Below are 19599 nucleotides of genomic sequence, written 5' to 3'. Positions count from 1 at the left end.
CAGCTCAACGGGGTCCCTTAGTTTACAGAACATGTCACGCGTGTTTCTCAGTTGTTTTCATATTTTCTACGGATAGCCAGTAAAATCCTGATTCTGTAGAATGATACCGATTCCAATAACCAGTGAATTAACTGAGTGATAACGATAATAACAATATGGAATTATGAGCACCTTACACAGGCATATACAGAGCTACCAAAAACTAATAATCTTCTATAGTACATCAGTTTATAGTAAATTACAAAATGTGCCATTTCTATGAATTCATCAGTGTCACGACTAAGATACAGGACGGAAACAGGACCCACTCGCGTAACATTTCTCTGAGTTTTATTGGGAAGAAGGGAAAGGATTGCACACACGATCCGGTGATCGCTGTTCGCGGGGAGCAGGTCGCTCTGAACGCGGAAGTGGGACTTCCGTGGCGAGCGATGGCGGTGTCTGGAACGAAAAAAAACGGGTCAGTAGCTGGGATAGAAGAGCAAAAGCGGGATCAGGATCAGGAAACAAGTCGAAAGCCAGGAGAGGAGAGTAGACATGGTCGAGAAAAAAACGGATCGTCATTCGGGACGGGAGAACAGATGTGGTCAAGATCACGACAGGTCGTAATTCGGGACGGGAGAGCAGACGTGGTCTAGATCAAAACAGATCGTAACGGGAGACAATTAGGAGCAAAAAACAGGCGAAAAAGGACTTGCAGAGATTCGCAGACGGACCGACAAAATCGGACTGACAGGACCGAGTCTATTGGGCGCCATGGCAACCGAGACAATCAGCAGTTTTCTTTTGTAGTGATAACATTGTGTGAGAACCACTTTAATAAAATAAGTAAGAAAATTCTCTTTATCCATTCTGAAATATGATTTGCAATATTTGGCAGCTCTGCATAAAAATATTAGAGAAAGTGTAAGTGCTCCAATAATGAATGGCACACTTGCGTTGGCTAAGAAAAACGTACCAATCATTCTTATCAAGTGACATTATTAAAATTTTAAACATTAGTCGCGATAATAAATATGAATAAATATATAAGTGCTGACGTGATCAGAGAAATGTAAATTTTGGCTAATTATGGCTGCAAATGTCTCTTGTAGTGGCTCGTTTGAAGGAAATTTGTGGCCGCGATGATTTGCTAAACGAGTACAAAATATGTACAGTACACTTTGTATGTCTAGTACAGAAAGGTACTATGTGTTACCATTAGGACACGCGTTTGCAGACTTGCTTGGCAGTTCGCAATCTTGAACAAATAGCCTGTCAATCCTAATTAAATCGGCATTCACGCACAATCTCACACAGGAGCGCGACAAAAAAAGAAAAAAACTTTAAAAAACTCACTGTACTCGATAAAGTTTTGAAGGCTGTACAATCATAACAGCCTAGACACATACTGAGGTGTGCAACTGATTATGGCTAATACAAAGAGGTAGATAGGAAACACGACTAAGTTATGCTACTTTTTCCCTTTGAAAATAAAAAAATGTCTAATTTGGAATATTTTCAGGACCAGAACAGAAAACAGGACCCATACGCGTAACGTTACTCACAGTTTTACTGGGGAGAAAGGAAAGGAGCGCACACACGATCCGGAGATCGCTGGTCGCGGGAAGTAGGTTGCTCAGACGCGGAAGTGGGACTTCCGTGGCAAGTGATAGCGGTGTCGGGAACGGAAAAACAGTCAAAAACCAGGAGAGTAGATGTGGTCGAGATCAAAACAGGTCGTAATTCGGGACGACAGAGCAGACGTGGTCGAGATCAAACGGATCGGAGCGGAAGAAAAACAAGAGCAAAAGCACAGGACAGGCGAAAAAAGGCTTGCCGTGTAAAAACAGAGATTCGCAGACGGGCCGACAAAAGGGGACTGACTGGACAGAGTTTAAATACTGACAGGGAGCCAATCTGTCAACAAGCTCCAGCTGGCGCGACCCAGGGGGCCAATTGGGCGCCATGGCAACCGTGACAAACATAAATTGTTGCAATATTTCTAACAAGTAGTGTTGGATGATTGAATAATATTGCGTGGCTTGAAGTGACCAATTGTCGGGGGTTTTTTCCGATATCGTTGACCCCTTATTTTGTCGTTATCAGATTTATAACTATCAGCTTAATAACTATCGTGCAGCCTTAATATTTTCTATACAAAATTTATAATTCTGTTTATAACTATTATGTAATAATCAGAACCAGTTCAGTAACTCTTAAATCCCAAGTCAAGTCAAGTCAAGTCAAGTCAAATTTATTTATATAGCCCTTAATCACAAAAATGTCTCAAAGGACTGCACAGGATTACAGTTACAAAATTACACAATTACCTGATCTTAAACTAGCAAACCAGCATGCGGGCAAGGAAAAACTCAAAAACCTCAGTGTGAGGAGAAAAGAGAAACCTTGAGAAAGGACCTCACATGTGGTAATCCCCCTTCCAGGATTGAACAGGGTGAATTACAATTAGCATTACTGTACACAGAATAGTAAACACTAGGTAAGATGTTGAAAATGTCCGGAAAGAGCATGACATCAACGACGACGCCAGCTGGTAAATGCAGGGGTTGACATGCTGCAGGTCAGACCCCGGTCCGCTGACCCATCCCAAATCATCCTTCTCCTTCGTATCAGCCAGGCAGGCCTCAGAAAAAGACAGGACAAAACAGAATACGAGGTGGGCATCAATCATATGCTTTGGAATAGAAGTGTGTCTTAAGCCTCAATTTAAAAACTTCCGTTGAGGTTGCAGATCTTATCTCCAGAGGCAGGGCATTCCACAACACCGGGGCCCGGATGGAGAACGCTCTCGAGCCCGCAGACTTCTTGGCTCTCGGAATCACAAGTAGACCGGCATTTTCCGAGCGCAGACTCCGTGCAGGAACATAGGGGGAAATCAAATCAGAGAGATAAGAGGGTGCAAGCCCATGCAAACATTTATATGTTAATAAGAGAACCTTAAAGTCACATCTTAAGTGGACTGGGAGCCAGTGCAAGTTGGCCAATACAGGTGTAATATGCTCAAACTTTTTAGTCTTAGTCAAAAGTCTAGCTGCCGCATTCTGAACCAGCTGCAAACTTTTAATGCTAGACATCGGGAGACCAGAAAGCAATACATTACAGTAATCAAGCCGAGAAGTAATAAACGCATGAATTAAAATCTCTGCATCTGATTGGGACAGCATTGAACGAATCTTCGCAATATTACGGAGGTGGTAGAAAGCTATTCTAGTAATATTTTTCACATGTAACTGAAACGACAGATTAGGATCAAATATAACACCTAGATTTTTGACCGAGTCACTATGGGTGATATTACATTTGTCTAGGTTCAGGGTAATGTTTGAAAACAAATGACGACAGTGAGCTGGACCAATAATCAACATTTCAGTTTTTTCTGGGTTAAGGCGTAAAAAATTATTTGACATCCATCTTTGAATCTCAGTAAGGCAATCCTCCAGATTTCTAAAACTTAAATGTCCAGTTTTTTCCAGTGGCACATACAGTTGAGTGTCATCTGCATAGCAATGGAAACTAATATTATACTTGCGGATAATGTCACCAAGCGGGATCATATAAATACTAAAAAGAAGGGGGCCAAGTACAGAGCCTTGAGGAACACCACAAGGGACATTAGATTGTTTAGAGGTCATATTGCCATAGTTAACACATTGCATCCTGTCTGACAGGTAGGACCTAAACCACGAGAGTACAGTTCCTGAGATACCAATGCGTTCTAGACGAATCAATAATATGTTGTGGTCGACCGTATCAAAAGCAGCGCTGAGATCCAGCAGCAGTAACATTGATGAGGCACCAGAATCTATTGTTAAAAGGAGATCATTGGTTACTTTTGCAAGGGCTGTCTCAGTAGAATGATTTGCTCTAAATGCTGACTGGACAGTTTCAAAAAGGTTATTTTCTGACATGTAGTCATTTAGCTGCTGTGCAACGACCTTTTCAAGTAATTTCGCAAGAAATGGCAGATTTGACACTGGCCTATAATTACCTAGGCTTTCTGGGTCAAGGTTAGGTCGCTTAAGCGTGGGTTTAATGACGGCAGACTTGAAGGCTACAGGAACAATACCCGAGGATAGCGATATATTAATAATATTTAAAACTGATGGTCCTAAGATCTCAAACAGATCCTTTACCAGTGAAGCTGGAAACGGATCAAGCAGGCACGTAGTTTGTTTGGCCCTACTGACCATCTGTGTTAGATTATCAAGGGACAATTCATTGAAACTGGAGAATGTTTCTAAAGTCTCAATTTCGCTATTTAACACATTTTTGTTTAAAAATGGCAAATTCATTAATTTTTTTTTATTTATTGCCCAGCCCTCGTGTGACCGTAGAATCAATGGGGCTTTATTGTTTTGTTTTGGTATTTCAGCAGAGGAGATGGCCGAAGATGGTCCGTGGCATCCGTTCCCTCTTCTGGATACTGCACCAATGCACCCAGCTCATCAGTATCTGTAAGTTTTTGTTTGAATCTCTTTAAGTCTGTATATTGCTTCCAAAGCGAAAAGTACCTTTACTGTGTCAACTGCAATTTTTAGAGTCCAGCAAATCGTTCACCCCTGCAAATCGATGTTGAAAGTGTGAAACTCTCACCTGCTCCCAGCCTTGTGAACAGTGTATGTTTTGCTGAGCCAGGCAGTCTGGGACCAGAGCGTTTATTCATTGCACGTTTGTGTTTTTGGCAAGAGGACAAACGGCGCTGGCGGCCAAGGAGTGTCGGGAGTGTCATTTCATGCGTTGAATTCTGGCGTGTCACCAAAAAGTGTGTCATTCATTAGAGATCCAAGAGACCCTTGGATCTGACCTTACAAGCACTAAGTAACTAAATGTTCCACATTAAATTGAGCTATTCTCAAGGGTCGTTTAGGGAAACAGGGTTTTGTTTGCGTTAGTTAGTCATGATAACAGGATGCATGATGAGAGATACTCGAATCACTCGCTCCACTTTATCATTCTGTTCAGAAGGAAGAGATGATTCATCCCAGGGTAATATTGTTTGTTTCCAAAATCTTTTTTTTTCGGATGGAATTTGATCTGTTTATCTGACCGAATTCAAGTATTTTCACATATGTTGAAAAAGAAACCTGGTGGTCTGCAATGGCTAAGCGTTCTTGCCCATTTTGCCTTACAAGGTGTCGATCCTGATTATTAAGTCAGCTTTCAGTTTTGTCAAAATTGATCATGGTTGTCTTTTTGGTTTCTAAATCTAACCTATGTTTTCTTTTATTGATATTTACTATGTGTTGTTTACTGTTACCCAATGCTAAATCGATTGCACCCCTGTCATCCTGGAAGGGGGATTACCACTTGTGAGGCCTCTTCTCAAGGTTTCCTATTTCCCTTGTGCTGAGGTTTTGTACTTGTTGGTTTCAGATCAGGGGATGGTGTCATTGTGACCTGTGCAGTCCTTTGAGACATTTTGTGAGTAAGGGTGTCACAAATAAATGTGACGTGACTTGACTTGTGAGACTTTTAGCTAATTAGCAGAATCAGCCGATAACAATGAGATGAGATTGCTGGAAAAACTCTATATTATTTTAGGTTATCAATCAATCACTGATCCTCCAAAATTAAAGAATTGCTGGCAGATATGTCGCCCGATCAATTAGCTCACCGCTAGAATTGAACTTTCTGGGAAAGGTCAAAGTAAAGCCCCACGCACAGCTGCGTGCAACATGACTACTAGCAACCAGCATGTGGCCAATCATGTCAAATATCAAACATTTTTGATAATTTTGGCGTTTGGGCGCCTAATTCCTCACTTTGCGGGGCACGGTGGAAAATTCTGAGCTGCTTTTTCCACAACGCATGTGCTCAAAATACAATACACCGTGATGACCTCAGACTCATTTCTAGGAGGATATTTTTTTTTTTTGCAAAAACTATTTATACAAATTTTAACAGGAGGATTGACAATACTTTATTCAATATTTACCACATACTCGGGATATTTCTACTTTTTCACCCGCAAATCTAGCAAAGTCCTCAATTTATACATCTAAATAAAACAGCAGGGAAAGTTACATGCTACAGTTCTCTTTCAGTATTATTGGAGTCATTGTCCAGTCATTGGAGTTACCTTTAATCCTCAAGGAACAATGACAAACAAATGCAATTTGGTACGATACCGTGGCCACCGCCAATGATAACAGTAAAGGACAACTTCTCCGCCCCTAATCTCACAGTACTGTTCGTTATGGGATGTTGAAAGTGCTGTTGTCTAGAAATATAGGGCTTCCGCCACATTCTACGCAGCGCAGTCCTCATTCATCTTTCCTTCAGTGCAGTAGTAAATATGTGCTTGTCTTGTAATAGCTACCCAAGTCTGTGGTGGTTGCATTTTGAATGGTAACATTATCTGAAAACACATGACATAGATAAATCAGAGTAGAGCTGAAATGGTGTGCTGGGGACTTTGCCGATGGTGTCCTGCAGCCAATGGTGTCAACACCAAATTCCCCACGCTAATGGCATTAAGTGTATGTGGAGCTTAAGACTGTTCAGTGAGTTATACTGCTTAAGTTATGTGTCTGTTTTTCTTGCCTTGGCTGCTTTTATCTCTTATCTCAAAACTGGTCACTAGATGCGCTGTTGGCTTTAAAACAATTGTCGGGTCCTCTGTCACGGCTGTAATTTTGCATGATTGGCCACATGGCTCAGAGAGGGTGAGGTCAGCCTTCGCCACACAAAGCCCCTTTCAGGGATCCTATCACTAAGTTCTTTGTACTGCGCTGGCCTGAAACATCCCTAGTTTCCTCCTCAAGCTTTCTCCTCTATCACCTAGATTCTGTCTCTTTGTCTCTCTTTCTCTTTTACAATGAAGACTTTAGGGAGATTGAAATTTTCATAGATTCCGTGCAGCTTGTCACAAATTTTCGCTTGGAGTGAGAAAGAGTGCACACAGGGCCAGAAAAACATCCAAGCTGCCTGCTTCAGGATGTCAAGTAGCGCCAAAAAGAAAATCCTGCTTTTCCAGAACAGAACACTTAATCTTGTGTACTCCTTAGCCCTGGATGACAAATATAGCAAACTTATATTTTATGTTCTGTTTTAAGCACCCTTCTGTTTAATATGTTGTCCTCATACATGAGTCCATATATAGGAAAAGTAAACGCGCTGTTGTTAACGACTTATTTTGTTTTTATATTTCCTTTTTTCTTTCATAGTCATCCTCCTCGCAGGAGCTCTTGCATCAGCTGCCTCTCCAGCCGACACAAGATGATCTCCACTTCCTGTTTAAACATTTCCGGAGCACGGAAAGCGTGGCGGATGAAGAAGGGTCGCACACTTCACCCCCTGTTAGGCTGCGCTCACGCAGTCTCAGGTAACTCTTGAGGTTTTTTTTTTTTTGCTATGAGTAAAAATGTGTTCAAAGCCACATGTACGTATTCCTTCCCGCCTATTATCTACCTGTAGATAATTAAGATAAAAGATGCTTTTTCTTTTGATCCCAAAAGTCAATACCTGAATGATGATGAATGTCTGGTCTTAAAGGGTAAATAATTTTGGTAGCAGAAAAAAATTAAAGCTCAAGAGGACATTGTGTATTATTTAGTGCCTTCCAGTGGTAAAAAAACGTCATTGGTTAAAAAAAAAAAGTATAAGCGAAATACATTCATCTAAAAAATGCATTTTTAAAGGAATTTGCATTGATTTTAGATAACACGAGCGTCACTTAGAGGCAGTCAAGTCATGTTTATTTGTATAGCCCTTTATCACAAGGAGTCTCGAAGTGCTCCACGGACCACAGATTATTGCAAACTACAGACTATTACTACACTATCCCCTGATCTAAAACCAACATGAGGGCAAGGAAAAACTCAAAACCTCAACATACATATGTATTTCATTCTACTTAGACTTTTTTTGTCTGTCTGAACAATCAAAATGATTAGAATTTTTATTTTTATTAAAACATTGATTTGTAGTTATTTTAATATTATATAATTATATTTTACAATAATTTAATGTTGGCATTTTTTGGCAGTCAGAAATTTTAAAGAAGTATTCAATGAAAAAAATCTGCCTTGGGTTGGAAAATGTTGAGAACATTGCTCTCCACCACCATTATGTACTAATAAATGCAGTTTCTAAAAGTTTTTTTTGCTATAGTTATGATAAATAATAATAATAATAATAATTTCCTTGTATTGTCATTCTGTGTAACAATGTACACAGAACGAAATGTCGATTGCACCTGACCCGTTGTAGCGAGCCGATGCAGCCGCAGCCAACAGAGGGCGCCGCCGACCACTTTTTAAGTCTTAGGAATGATGCACTTATGTATTTAGTTTGTGTTTGACCATTTTATGCGTGATTGAGAGTTTTTACCTCTTGTGTTCAAAGAAATTGCAATGAATGACCGAGGTCAATTTTTATTCTGAACATTTGCTTATGTTTAGTCATTTTCCAATATTACAATGCCTGTAAGACAACTTTATTCGACTCCAAGTGGTTCAAATTAAAACCGGTTACTGGCAAGTGCAAGCAGTGGCCTTAAAAATAGCTCCAGGGTGCCTGTAAAACATTTGCTGTTGCCCTCACAAAGCCTCCAAGGAGTTAACCATCACCAATGCGACCATATTACACCACTCTACTGAAATAGAAAAGACGTGTTACTCGTGTTACACACTCTTGTCTCCTGTGGTTGGATTGTATGGATGCACCTTGATGTGGCTTAACATTTTCCATTGTTGACAATGTGTTGATTACTTAAGCTTGTTTCTTGTATTTAGTTATTCACACACAACAGATGTGCTTGTGGCTTGTGGCAGCTTAAAAAAACTGATTTAATTGCATGCCTTCTTTAAATGTAGTTGTATTTATTGTCATTGATATCAACGTTGTGAATTATTATACGGAACGAGATTGGACATGGCACTCCACAGTAAACATGTCATTCAAGACTTTCAAGAGGAAAAACGATAAAAGACTTTCAGGATGAATAGGTGAAAACATTTATTTACAAGCCATGTGCCCAGAGCAGGGGCTGGGAACCCATGACTCTTTTCATGCGTAGGTTGGTGGGTTGGTTGGTTCCCTTAACTACTAGGGTTGTCGGGGCACCATTTCCTGTGGTGTGTCTTGGGAAAGTACTCGGAAATAAAATTACACTCTTCCAAGTCTCATCTATAGCATTCTGATAAGTGAAGAGTTGACATTGATGCAAGCATAGCCAACATAACGCTGGTAGTATTCCTAATTCGGTATATAGAAGGCACAGTCCTGACTACAGTTTACTGTCAGGGTGTCACATCAACAGACCCAGTTTTGTCTATACGTCGCTAAGGAATCCTTTATATGCAAGCTTATTAATTAATGTACGTTCCCTGTTGAGACACTTTATGATGAAAACCCTCAGAATAAACTTCAGAAACGAAAAACGTCAGCCAAGCACTCAGAGCAATTTGATTGGTTAAGGGATAGGAGTGGGTGGAGCTATGCATACAGCACCATCTGCACCAAAGGTAAATACGCTAGTATACTCGTTTGCAGTATTTTATGACATTTTTACATGATAACTCAGCTTGCCCCTTGTTTTGAAACCATTAGTTATGAAAAAATAAACGGCTTTTTTGGTCTCAAAATATATGGTATGGCTTCTGCTCCCCCCCAAAAAAACATTTTGCCATTATGCCTCTTTGGGTCAAAAAGGTTCCCAAACCCAGGCCTAAAGACTGGCTCAAGATAATATACTAGTGCCAATTTTGTGAATTAAAAAGAATACTGCATCATAACAATATTGCATTAAAAACAAGCGCAATAGCATTTAGCAGCAACCAAAGAACAAACAAAAATAAGTCACAAGGTATATTTTTTCAAAATTCAGGGCATTAGCAGCAACAAAAAAATACATACATGAATAAGTTGCAAGGTATAATTTCAGTCTTGTGCGCTCAGTTAGGTAGTGATGACTTTGGGGAAGAAGCTGTTTCTGAGCCTGTTTGTACTTGTTAGGGGCGCCGATAATGCCTACTTGAGGGCAACAGGTCAAATAGTTGGGGGCCCAGTTGGGAAGTGCCTTTTGCAATGTTGATGGCTCTGCTACGGTACCGCAAGTCGGCAATGCCCTCTAGACTGGGCGGAGAGCAGCAGATGATCTTTCGGGCTGTGTTGATGACACCTTATATGTTTTTACATATAAGACATGCTTTCCCATCGATTGTGAGCGATATAGCTGTTAAAATTAGGAAAGGAAGTCTTGCAATCACGCCTTCCTCTGTTTTGTGTGTTTTCAGGAGAGTATTTTGTATTATTCATATTTTGCATTTGTAAATCGGTTATCTCTGGGGATTTAATTAATCCTACATTTGCGTGTTTCCCATCCAGCCCTGGTCGAACCTGTGGGACATTTGATAATGAGATTGTCATGATGAACCATGTCTACAAAGAACGCTTTCCCAAGGTACATTGAAACTTAAAAGAAATCTACTTTTGTTTGCTTTCTTTATCCCTTTGAATCAATTTGTTCTTCGATTGTTGTGCCCTTTCCAGGCAACAGCGCAGATGGAGGGTCGACTTCTCGACTTTATTGAAGAGTGCTCTCCGGGAAGCGCCTTGCCCCTGGCTGATGGTGTGCTTGGCTTCATCCAGCACCAGCTGGTGGAACTGGCCCGAGACTGCCTGGACAAGTCCCAAAATGGCTTGGTCACCTCTCGGTACTTTGTGGAGCTGCAGGAAAAGCTGGAGAAGCTTCTGCATGAGGTACAGTAAATGCCTCTGCTGCGTGAGCCCAAGAAAAAATACATGCATTTGTGCTTATTTAGTTTATGACCTTTTAAGTGTTCCTTCTAGAACAGCCAGCCCATTTATGATGCACTCGTTGGACACCAAGTACTTTGACATAGCCTCACTATGAAGGATGACATCATATTTGCACTATACTGTTTTCCTTCAACTTTTTCCCTTATTTATTGGAGTTAATGGGGGCCAGAACAACATGCCAAAGTCCACCATATATTACCCAGTTTTAGCATGTGCATTACCGGCCCCGCTCGTAGCAATAGTCCACTGGGGTTAATGGGTTGTTGCCACAACCTCACATTTTATTTAAGGCGTGCCAGAATGGCTTGCTTCAGAGTCCTGAAGTGAAAAAAGCGCCCTGCCAGCCCCTGCTCTTGGCAATGGTTGACTAGGGATAATAAACCATACATTGCATTTTAGGTGAGCCAGAGCAGTATGCCTCCTGACAAAAAAGCCTTGCAGCAATATGGATGGGATTCAGGGATAATAAATTGTGACCATCTATATAGTGTAAGGGCTATACAAATAAACATGACTTGACTTGTCTTGATGCTTCTGGCAAGCAATGCACAAGCACAACTAGTCAACACACTGGACACAGCAATGATAACACTTTGAAGCGAGAGCAAACAAACATGGTGCTACTGTGATTTTGATTTTAAACCAACATTAATGAAATCGTCCTTAATTTAAGGACAATGTGTGTTATTTAGTGCCTCCTAGAAGTTAAAAAATCCATCCTTAAAAAAAATAATAATTATTCAAACAAGAAGTCAAAATACAAAAAACTATCACATAAACGTGTATTTTTCAAAATCCTTGCAGGTGGAGAAATTTTTCATATATTTTTCATAACATGAGCCTCAACTCAAGGGAGCTGACATAATTGTCCGACATCTTGCTGCAACGGGTACCCCCAAAAAACAGAAACCTTGTGAAAGGCTGAGCAAAACAGTTTGAAGAAAAATGGTGCATTTTGGTCGTTTGGAATCTTCGTAGTTTGTATTCTTACGTGCTTTTTGTAGCAGACATTTTTTCTTGCAATACACAATACAGCGACATCTGGTATTATAAAAGTATACATTGTCCCTTTAATGTCGAAAGCAAAATTCAGAAACAACATCTATTTGCAAAATGACGTGTCAGGCAAACAAAATGCTAATTGTTTTTCAGCATAAAACGCTAAACACCGAAATGATAGAACTATTAACTTGACGTCAGAAATAACATCAGAAAGTAATCAAGGTTCCAGTGGCTTTCCTTTTTAAAACAAGAGTTTTTTTTTTTTTAAATTCTGTAATTCATATTCTTTTAAATTTTGGAAACCATATTTTTAAAAGCAAATTCAGACAGGTGCATTTAAAGAAAGTTTGTCATCGTTTGGCTTATCTTAGCTGCAAAAAATGCAGACGATTTCATAGGCATGTTTTTGCATGTGTTATGCTGTATAGTAGTTTTTGTTTTCTAGGTGGAAAGCTTGTTCTGTTGTCTTTTGCGCAAAAAATAAGTGTATTCTTTTTTTGCACCGAAAAAGAATAGTCTTTTTCAATAATTTCGCCGCATTGTTTTTTTTAATGCTGCAAGAAATATGACTTGTGCTCCAGTGCAATTTATGTTTTTTTTTCTTTATTACCACGTGCCAATTATGCATTATTTGGCTAGTGCAATTTTAGGGGTGGAAAATCTGGTTTTCATATACTTGACAAACCCCAAGCACTTTAACTGAAGTATTCAATTCACTGATATTTTAACAAAGGTGATTTGTTTATTTTACATCAGGCATACGAACGTTCGGAGAGTGAGGAAGTGACCACCATTACAAAACTAGTAAAGAAGATCCTCATCGTCATCTCCAGGCCTGCAAGGCTCCTTGAATGTCTGGTAAGGCCGGTTCGCCTTTTAAGCCTTGAGCTAAATACTTGTAATGCAGATGTCACAACAAAAGGTGATGGTGTACTCTAGTAATAATAATAATGACACTTGGCTGACGTTCAAATGAATGTTGAATGTTTCGTTTTTCAATGTTGCCAGTTGTGTAGCCAAAGTGTCAGGTTGATAAATTGTGCAGTATTATTCACTGACATCTTTTGTAAAAGTCACTTCTTTCGTTTTGTGTGCTCGCTTAAATATAAACGGCAACTGTTAAATGTGTAATGGAGCAACAACCACACACGACTTTGTCTTGCAGGAGTTTGACCCCGAGGAGTTCTACCAGCGTCTAGAGACTGCAGAAGATCAAGCCAAAGTGAGCCAAGGGATCAAGACTGATATTCCTAGATACATCGTCAGTCAGCTAGGCCTCACCAGAGATCCTCTTGAAGGTAACATGCAGACTCTATTTTCCAGACTATAACTCGTACATTTTTTTAATAAACTGGCTCCTTCTGTGACATGTGCACTGGAGCATCACTGACATGAAAAGAATACAGTTGACCTCCAGGATATAAAATTAATCTGATTTGAGGTGTAGATCGTAAGTTGATATTCTCCTACGGGGGTAACTTATGGTTATTAGCTAATGCATTCCATACCACCGGGACCCCAAGTATAAACATTAAAATAACTACATTGTACAGTAAATAGTAAGAACTACTCATACATGTATGTACAGTATGTCACAAGAGTGATTACACCCCTCAAATTCTCCAGATAATTCATTATAAGGTTTCACTGAAGAAACATCGCTTTGACGGAATGTAAAGGAGTATGTAACAAAAGGCCATGGCTTACTGGAAAGATATCCTCTGGTTTGATGAGACAAAGGTTAATTTATTTGGCTCAGATGGTGGAAAGCATGTGTGGCGGCAATTAGGTGAGGAGTACAACCGTGTGTGTGCCGTGCCTAGAGTCAAGCATGGTATTGGGATTTCTTTATTTTCTTATGCTTCGTTTCCACTCGTGATTTTTTGCTTCTCCTTTTACCATCACTGCAAGTCTTAGGAACCATAGCTAAACAAATTAAAGTTTGTTTTGAAGTTTTTTTATACATAAAAAAATGACAATATAGCACTAACTACAAAGTCTTTTTAATCTAATACAATTGTAACGCTTTTAGACTTTTTGTGATTAAGGGCTATTCAAATAAATGTGACTTGTCTCTCTAGACAGACTGATGAAGTCAAGATTACATTTTCAGACCACATTGCCCAGTCCTACGCTGAAAATTAGAAGAATATTCTTCTGCGCTGAAAATAAGCTTAATCTATTTATACCAAAAATCAGATTGGTTTTCTTTGGCTCCAAAACGTAGCGTACTGTTCTAATTTTCTATTATAGTCACATTTTTCTACCTAATTCTGCATTTATTGGTTCAGTGTAACTTCTACTCAACTAGCACTTAACAGTCTGAAAGTAAATGGTATTTTCCATTGAAATTAAGCTAATAAATAGATACTGTACATATGCAATCTTACTGAAGAAAGCATTTTTGGAGCCTTTTTATGCATGATTTCTTTCCCACGTACTTTTACACGTTTTTACACTGTTTCCTCGGGTGGAGTCTCTTATGGGATCTTGTGGTTTTATGGTTTCCACATGAATTTTACTTGCTGCTTTTTGCTGCCATATGTGTTGTTTAATATTCTATAAATTTTTAACATAAGATCACATAGGAATAGAACATTACAGGCCCTCTTCAGTTTTCCTTCATTACTCATGATGTTATATTTCTCACATTCACTGTGATCATTCAGAATGAGAGCAGTTTCCTTAACTTAAAGTGTTTTGACTTGGAGTCACTTATAAATGTTGTTTATACCTTTGTATACTGCATATTTCTCCTCTCTTACAATGTATTTCAGTTATTGTGATCTTAAATGTGATCTGCTTTAATTATTGCGGTTACAGAGATGGTCCAACTGGAACAAAGTAGCCCATGTCACAGGTCCGCCAGCAGAGACTCTGATGAGTCTGGAGAAGCAACACCAACACAGGTACAAACTAAAAAGTCTTGCGAAGAACTCGGAACATTGTGCAGTGTTTCTCAGCACAAACTTAGCTCTCTATCTCAATGCTTTTGCTTATCATGCATAACCGATTCGGTTTCCTGTTTTTCAACTGTTGTGATTCAGAGCCGTGCTGTTAGCACTCCCCCGCGTAGGAAACCACTGGAGAGTGACTTTGAAACTATCAAGCTCATAAGCAACGGCGCTTATGGGTGAGAGACCTTTTTGTTTTCATGTTTTTTTTTGCAAACAAATTAAACAAGTTGAAATATATTTACAGTATTCCCTTCATATTTTGCTGTTAATCCATCCCACAACTATCTATATTCCACAAAGTAGAACCATATACGTATACCTGTATTTTCAACAGTATAAGGCACAATGGATTATAAGTCGCACCTTCCAAAATTAGTCTTTTGTGCCATATTTTTATCATATAAAAAGCATGCTGGACTTTGAAGCGCATTCAATTTCAACTACTGTCAAAAAACTAAACCCAAAGGTGTATTTAAGATTTAAGATTCAAGATTCAAAGTGTTTATTGTCATATGCACAGTAAAGAACCACAATTACATTCTGAAATATATGAAACCCCCATGTCAAAACAGTTGTAACCATCCATACCAAGTGGGATGCAACCGTTGTATCCAACCACATATAGTGTAAGTATGTTTCTTACAAGCACACCTTGGAAACACATGGGCTGCTGCAATGTAGTACATTTTGAAGCAAGGGCAAACAAGGACTGTACTTTTTTATTTTGATGAGTTTCATGAATGAAATCATCCTATATTTAATGTAAAAAAATAAATGCGAGAACTATTTGTTTTGCGTGATTATGTCTCCCGTGTTTGCCCGCCAATCTGTTTTCTCGCAAATGGCACGCACAAAGAGTTACATGATTGTCACTAGTCTTGAAAACGATTCATCTGGATTGCTCCAATCAGCTCCCAAAAGATAGTTCGCTGATTTGTGTGTAAAGGAGCTTGTAATGTGACGCCGTAATTCAGCGAAGTACCTAATAACTCACGGAACAAAATCAGACAGAAAAAAGTGCGATGCACTAAGAACACGAAAGTCAAACCGCAAAAATGTGAGGGAATAATGTACTACTGTGTCACCGTACTCTTTCTTCTGCTTTGCTTCTTGTTTTGGGGATTTTGGTTTTTAACCCTGCCATGCACTCCTCTCTGTCATCTTGCAGAGCTGTGTTTCTAGTCCGTCACAGGGAAACCCGGCAACGCTTCGCCATGAAGAAAATCAACCGGCAGAACCTAATGTTGAGGAACCAGATCCAGCAGGTGTTTGTGGAGCGAGACATCCTAACCTTTGCTGAAAATCCATTTGTGGTTTCCATGTTTTGCTCTTTCGAAACCCGACGGCATCTCTGTATGGTTATGGAATACGTGGAAGGTAAAGTGCATTTGCAGTGTACGATCTACCTGGCACTTCTTTTTTTTTTTTACCAGAAGCCATAGAAGTCATTATGTCTTGTATGTTGTTGGTCAAAGGTGGAGATTGTGCCAATCTACTGAAGAACATCGGACCTCTCCCTGTGGACATGGCGCGCATGTATTTTGCAGAGACTGTCCTGGCTTTAGAGTACCTTCACAACTATGGCATTGTACACAGAGACCTCAAACCTGATAAGTAAGCCCCCCTATTGGAAAATACGTCATAAAAGCTTTCCTATTTTTAGGGACTTGACTTAATACAGTTTCCTTCTTTTGTAGTTTGTTAATCACCTCCATGGGGCACATTAAGCTTACAGACTTTGGACTATCAAAGATTGGCCTTATGAACATGACAACTAATTTGTATGAAGGTCACATCGAGAAGGACACAAGAGAGTTCATTGACAAGCAGGTATGTCAGTTATTATCAATTGATTGCAAGTGAAATACAAAAAAGTATTTGTATTCCTTACATTATGTTTTCTGTAACATCATGCTTGTCCCTCGTTATTACTTTAGTTTGTTTCTATCTGTTAGTTTGGCATGAAAATGGTGAAAGTAAGAGGTCCTTTTCAAGTACAGTCCAAACTTTAGCGTGTCTAAGGCAGGGAAATCATATATATTTTGCATGGACACGTATTGGATCTGTTAAAGTCCGTCTGAACAACACATATTCGCTTTTTTCACACCAGACCCAGGTGAACATGAGTGCATTGCGCGCAGGGTTGGGTAGGGTTACTATAACTTGATTACTTTCAATTACTTTTGGATTACTCCAATACCAAATATGCTAATAAAAGACAAAAGAAGCAAAATATGAATACCAGCTCAGTAGCCTAGATGGTAGTGTGCCCGCTTTGAGACTGGGAGGTCGCTGGTTCGCGCCTCGGCCGAGACATACCTAATTGGTATAATGGCGGCGCCCTCTGTTGGCTGCGGCTGCATCGACTCGCTACAACGGGTCAGGTGTATCGACATTTCGTTCTGTGTACATTGTTACAAAGAATGACAATACAAAGGAAATTATTATTATTATTATTATTATTATAAAATTATGACTCACAACACGTGGTAAGCTTTCTCTCCTGGCTTTGATCTCTTTGATCTCCAGCAAAACTAACATAAAATGCGACAGAAACAAAATTAAAATAAATCCAAACAGCTTGCCAACATCATTTTTGCCGTTCCATGTATTCCGTTACTCCCAAAGCCTGCACAAAATTTAGTAGTTCTATTCATATTTAGTTTCTTTTGTCTTTTATTAGCATATTTGGTATTGGAGTAATCCAAAAGTAATTGAAAGTAATCAAGTTAAAGTAACCCTACCCAACCCTGATTGCGCGTGACGTCACGTGTCCTCTTGTGTGCATGTGTGACAGTTGTGGCCCGTTCACACAGGAAGATCAAGTCGCATTTAGTTGGTAATCAGAACCATTACTCAAAAACATCGGATTTCACTAAAAAATAGGAATAAAGCATTAAGCTCTGCAGTGTGAAAGTAGCTTAAGAAATGCATGTACTTGCAAGCACAAATAAGAGTTTTCGAGAGACTGCAATGATGACACATGCAAGGAGATGGCGGCTGCAAGTAAAATATGTTTTAAATTCCGTACAGCTCCTTTTAGCACAAACTTTAATAATATGCAGTCAAAATGCAATTGTGTAGAAGTGATTTTCCATTTTTTTGTGCATGAATTTAAATATCTTGATAAATAAAAAATAGCGTCGACAGAAAAAATGTAGCCAGCGATTTCCATATCGATCATTGGGAACAGAAATGGCACCAAAACGACTACACTTTAAGTAGTGGTACTTTGACAATTATAAACAATATATCAATAAGATATTTTTAACATTTTTGTTCTGCGGGTTGAATGAAAAAGCTTGCACACCCCTGCAATACATTCAGTGGACAGCAAGAGGTGAATGAAAAGGGCCTTATTCATAATCAACAAATGACATGAGGAGGGGCATTTACAAAATATTTATAGGTTTGACTTGACTTCACCTTGGATTAAATCAAGTAATATTATTACAGGTTTGTGGTACCCCTGAGTACATCGCTCCAGAAGTAATCCTGCGCCAGGGCTATGGCAAGCCTGTCGACTGGTGGGCAATGGGTATCATCCTGTATGAGTTCCTCGTGGGCTGCGTGCCTTTCTTTGGAGACACACCTGAACAGCTTTTTGGTCAAGTGGTTAACGGTGAGTTAAGTTCTTGAATGTCTTACTTCTTTATCACTGGTAACTTTGATGTCACAAAAAAATGTATTTGTCTTCATGAACCAACCACAGTCTTCACATTATGAGTTTTCAGTGAATTGCTATTGTTTACATGTTTGCACAGACGACATCATCTGGCCTGAGGGAGATGATGCTCTGCCAGCTGACTCCCAAGACCTCATTACTAGATTACTTCGTCAGAGTCCGCTGGACCGTCTTGGAACAGGTACTTGAGTAGTTTATTGGTGTGGTGCGTCGTTTGAGGCGTCCTTTAAAAAGTTAAATGTGTTAACAATGCCCAACTGAGTTCAAAGAGCCCTTATGCATTTTCCCCACTGTGCCTATTTAATTCAGTCTTATTTTTAGAACAGCTGTTCAGGGCAGAACACTTTAGGTAGAAAGAATGGAGGAACGGGCAGAGTGGTGGAAGTGATATCATGCTCATCCCCCTTTTGTTTAGTTTGTTTGTATTTGTTCATGTATGACAAACAATTCATCATTTACTTTACATATGCATAAGGTGTTTTAAAACGTTTCACTCTATAAAATAACAAGATGTACAACACCAAGCTGTTAGCTATCGAGCTGACATTGGCAGTTGTGTGCAGTTTACAGTTGAAAAACAATTATTTAAAGAAAAACAATACGGTTTCCCCAAATACAGTAGTTAATTGCCATAAGCACTACATTACATCTGCATTATTACTTTTGGTGCACGCACGGCACAACGTGAAAATGGTGAAAGGAATAAGGTGATTTTATAACGAGGATAGCAAGTACCTTTTTTCTGGGAGAAGATATCCATTAATTGCCCGTGCTTGATTACAACCGGCCTTATAACTCAGTATCACCCCTAGTTTACCCGAGTATACACATTTATCCCAAATTTCGTCAGGTAGCGCTGCATGAAAAATTCCGCAATTAACCAGATCAATGCACATTTGTTTGGGAAATCCAGTCTCCCTGTTGTGCATTTATCACAATACAAATCCCTCGTATGGTGTAATTCCTGTGCTCTCGCATGCCTGTCCAACGCCCCAGTTTTGTTGGATTTTTCGATCAGATTCAAGTCTTTTCAACATTTACATACTTCCACGCGCATCATGAACGAGTGCAACGTAGGCTGCAGTGAGGACACAAGTAGGGCTTTTGCGAATATGATTTATTTGTGTAATCGGGAATATTTCTAATATTCGTGATTATTTCTCACACTCACGATTATCATCTTTTTTT

General features: G+C 39.4%; 1 protein-coding gene across 2 annotated transcripts in view; it reads left to right on the top strand.

Moving 5' to 3' along the window:
* The window catches only part of mast3a (microtubule associated serine/threonine kinase 3a), a 66588-nt gene that overhangs the window by 29301 nt on the left and 17688 nt on the right, over window positions 1-19599 (top strand). For both annotated transcript variants that reach the window (XM_088348760.1, XM_088348759.1), the window contains 13 exons: window positions 4376-4457; window positions 7170-7327; window positions 10333-10408; window positions 10498-10707; window positions 12526-12627; window positions 12935-13067; window positions 14593-14678; window positions 14817-14902; window positions 15895-16103; window positions 16202-16340; window positions 16424-16556; window positions 18183-18348; window positions 18491-18592. In XM_088348760.1, coding sequence (XP_088204886.1) covers window positions 4376-4457; window positions 7170-7327; window positions 10333-10408; window positions 10498-10707; window positions 12526-12627; window positions 12935-13067; window positions 14593-14678; window positions 14817-14902; window positions 15895-16103; window positions 16202-16340; window positions 16424-16556; window positions 18183-18348; window positions 18491-18592 — 1682 coding nt within the window. The remainder of the gene's footprint in view (window positions 1-4375; window positions 4458-7169; window positions 7328-10332; window positions 10409-10497; window positions 10708-12525; window positions 12628-12934; window positions 13068-14592; window positions 14679-14816; window positions 14903-15894; window positions 16104-16201; window positions 16341-16423; window positions 16557-18182; window positions 18349-18490; window positions 18593-19599) is intronic.

This window comes from Urocampus carinirostris, chromosome 1 (genome assembly GCF_059441175.1).
Source record: "Urocampus carinirostris isolate Australia breed hairy pipefish chromosome 1, RoL_Ucar_1.0, whole genome shotgun sequence".
Classification (NCBI taxonomy): Eukaryota; Metazoa; Chordata; class Actinopteri; order Syngnathiformes; family Syngnathidae; genus Urocampus; species Urocampus carinirostris.
The sequence above is the reverse complement of the archived record's forward strand: the minus strand, read 5'-3'. Positions and strand labels throughout refer to the sequence as shown.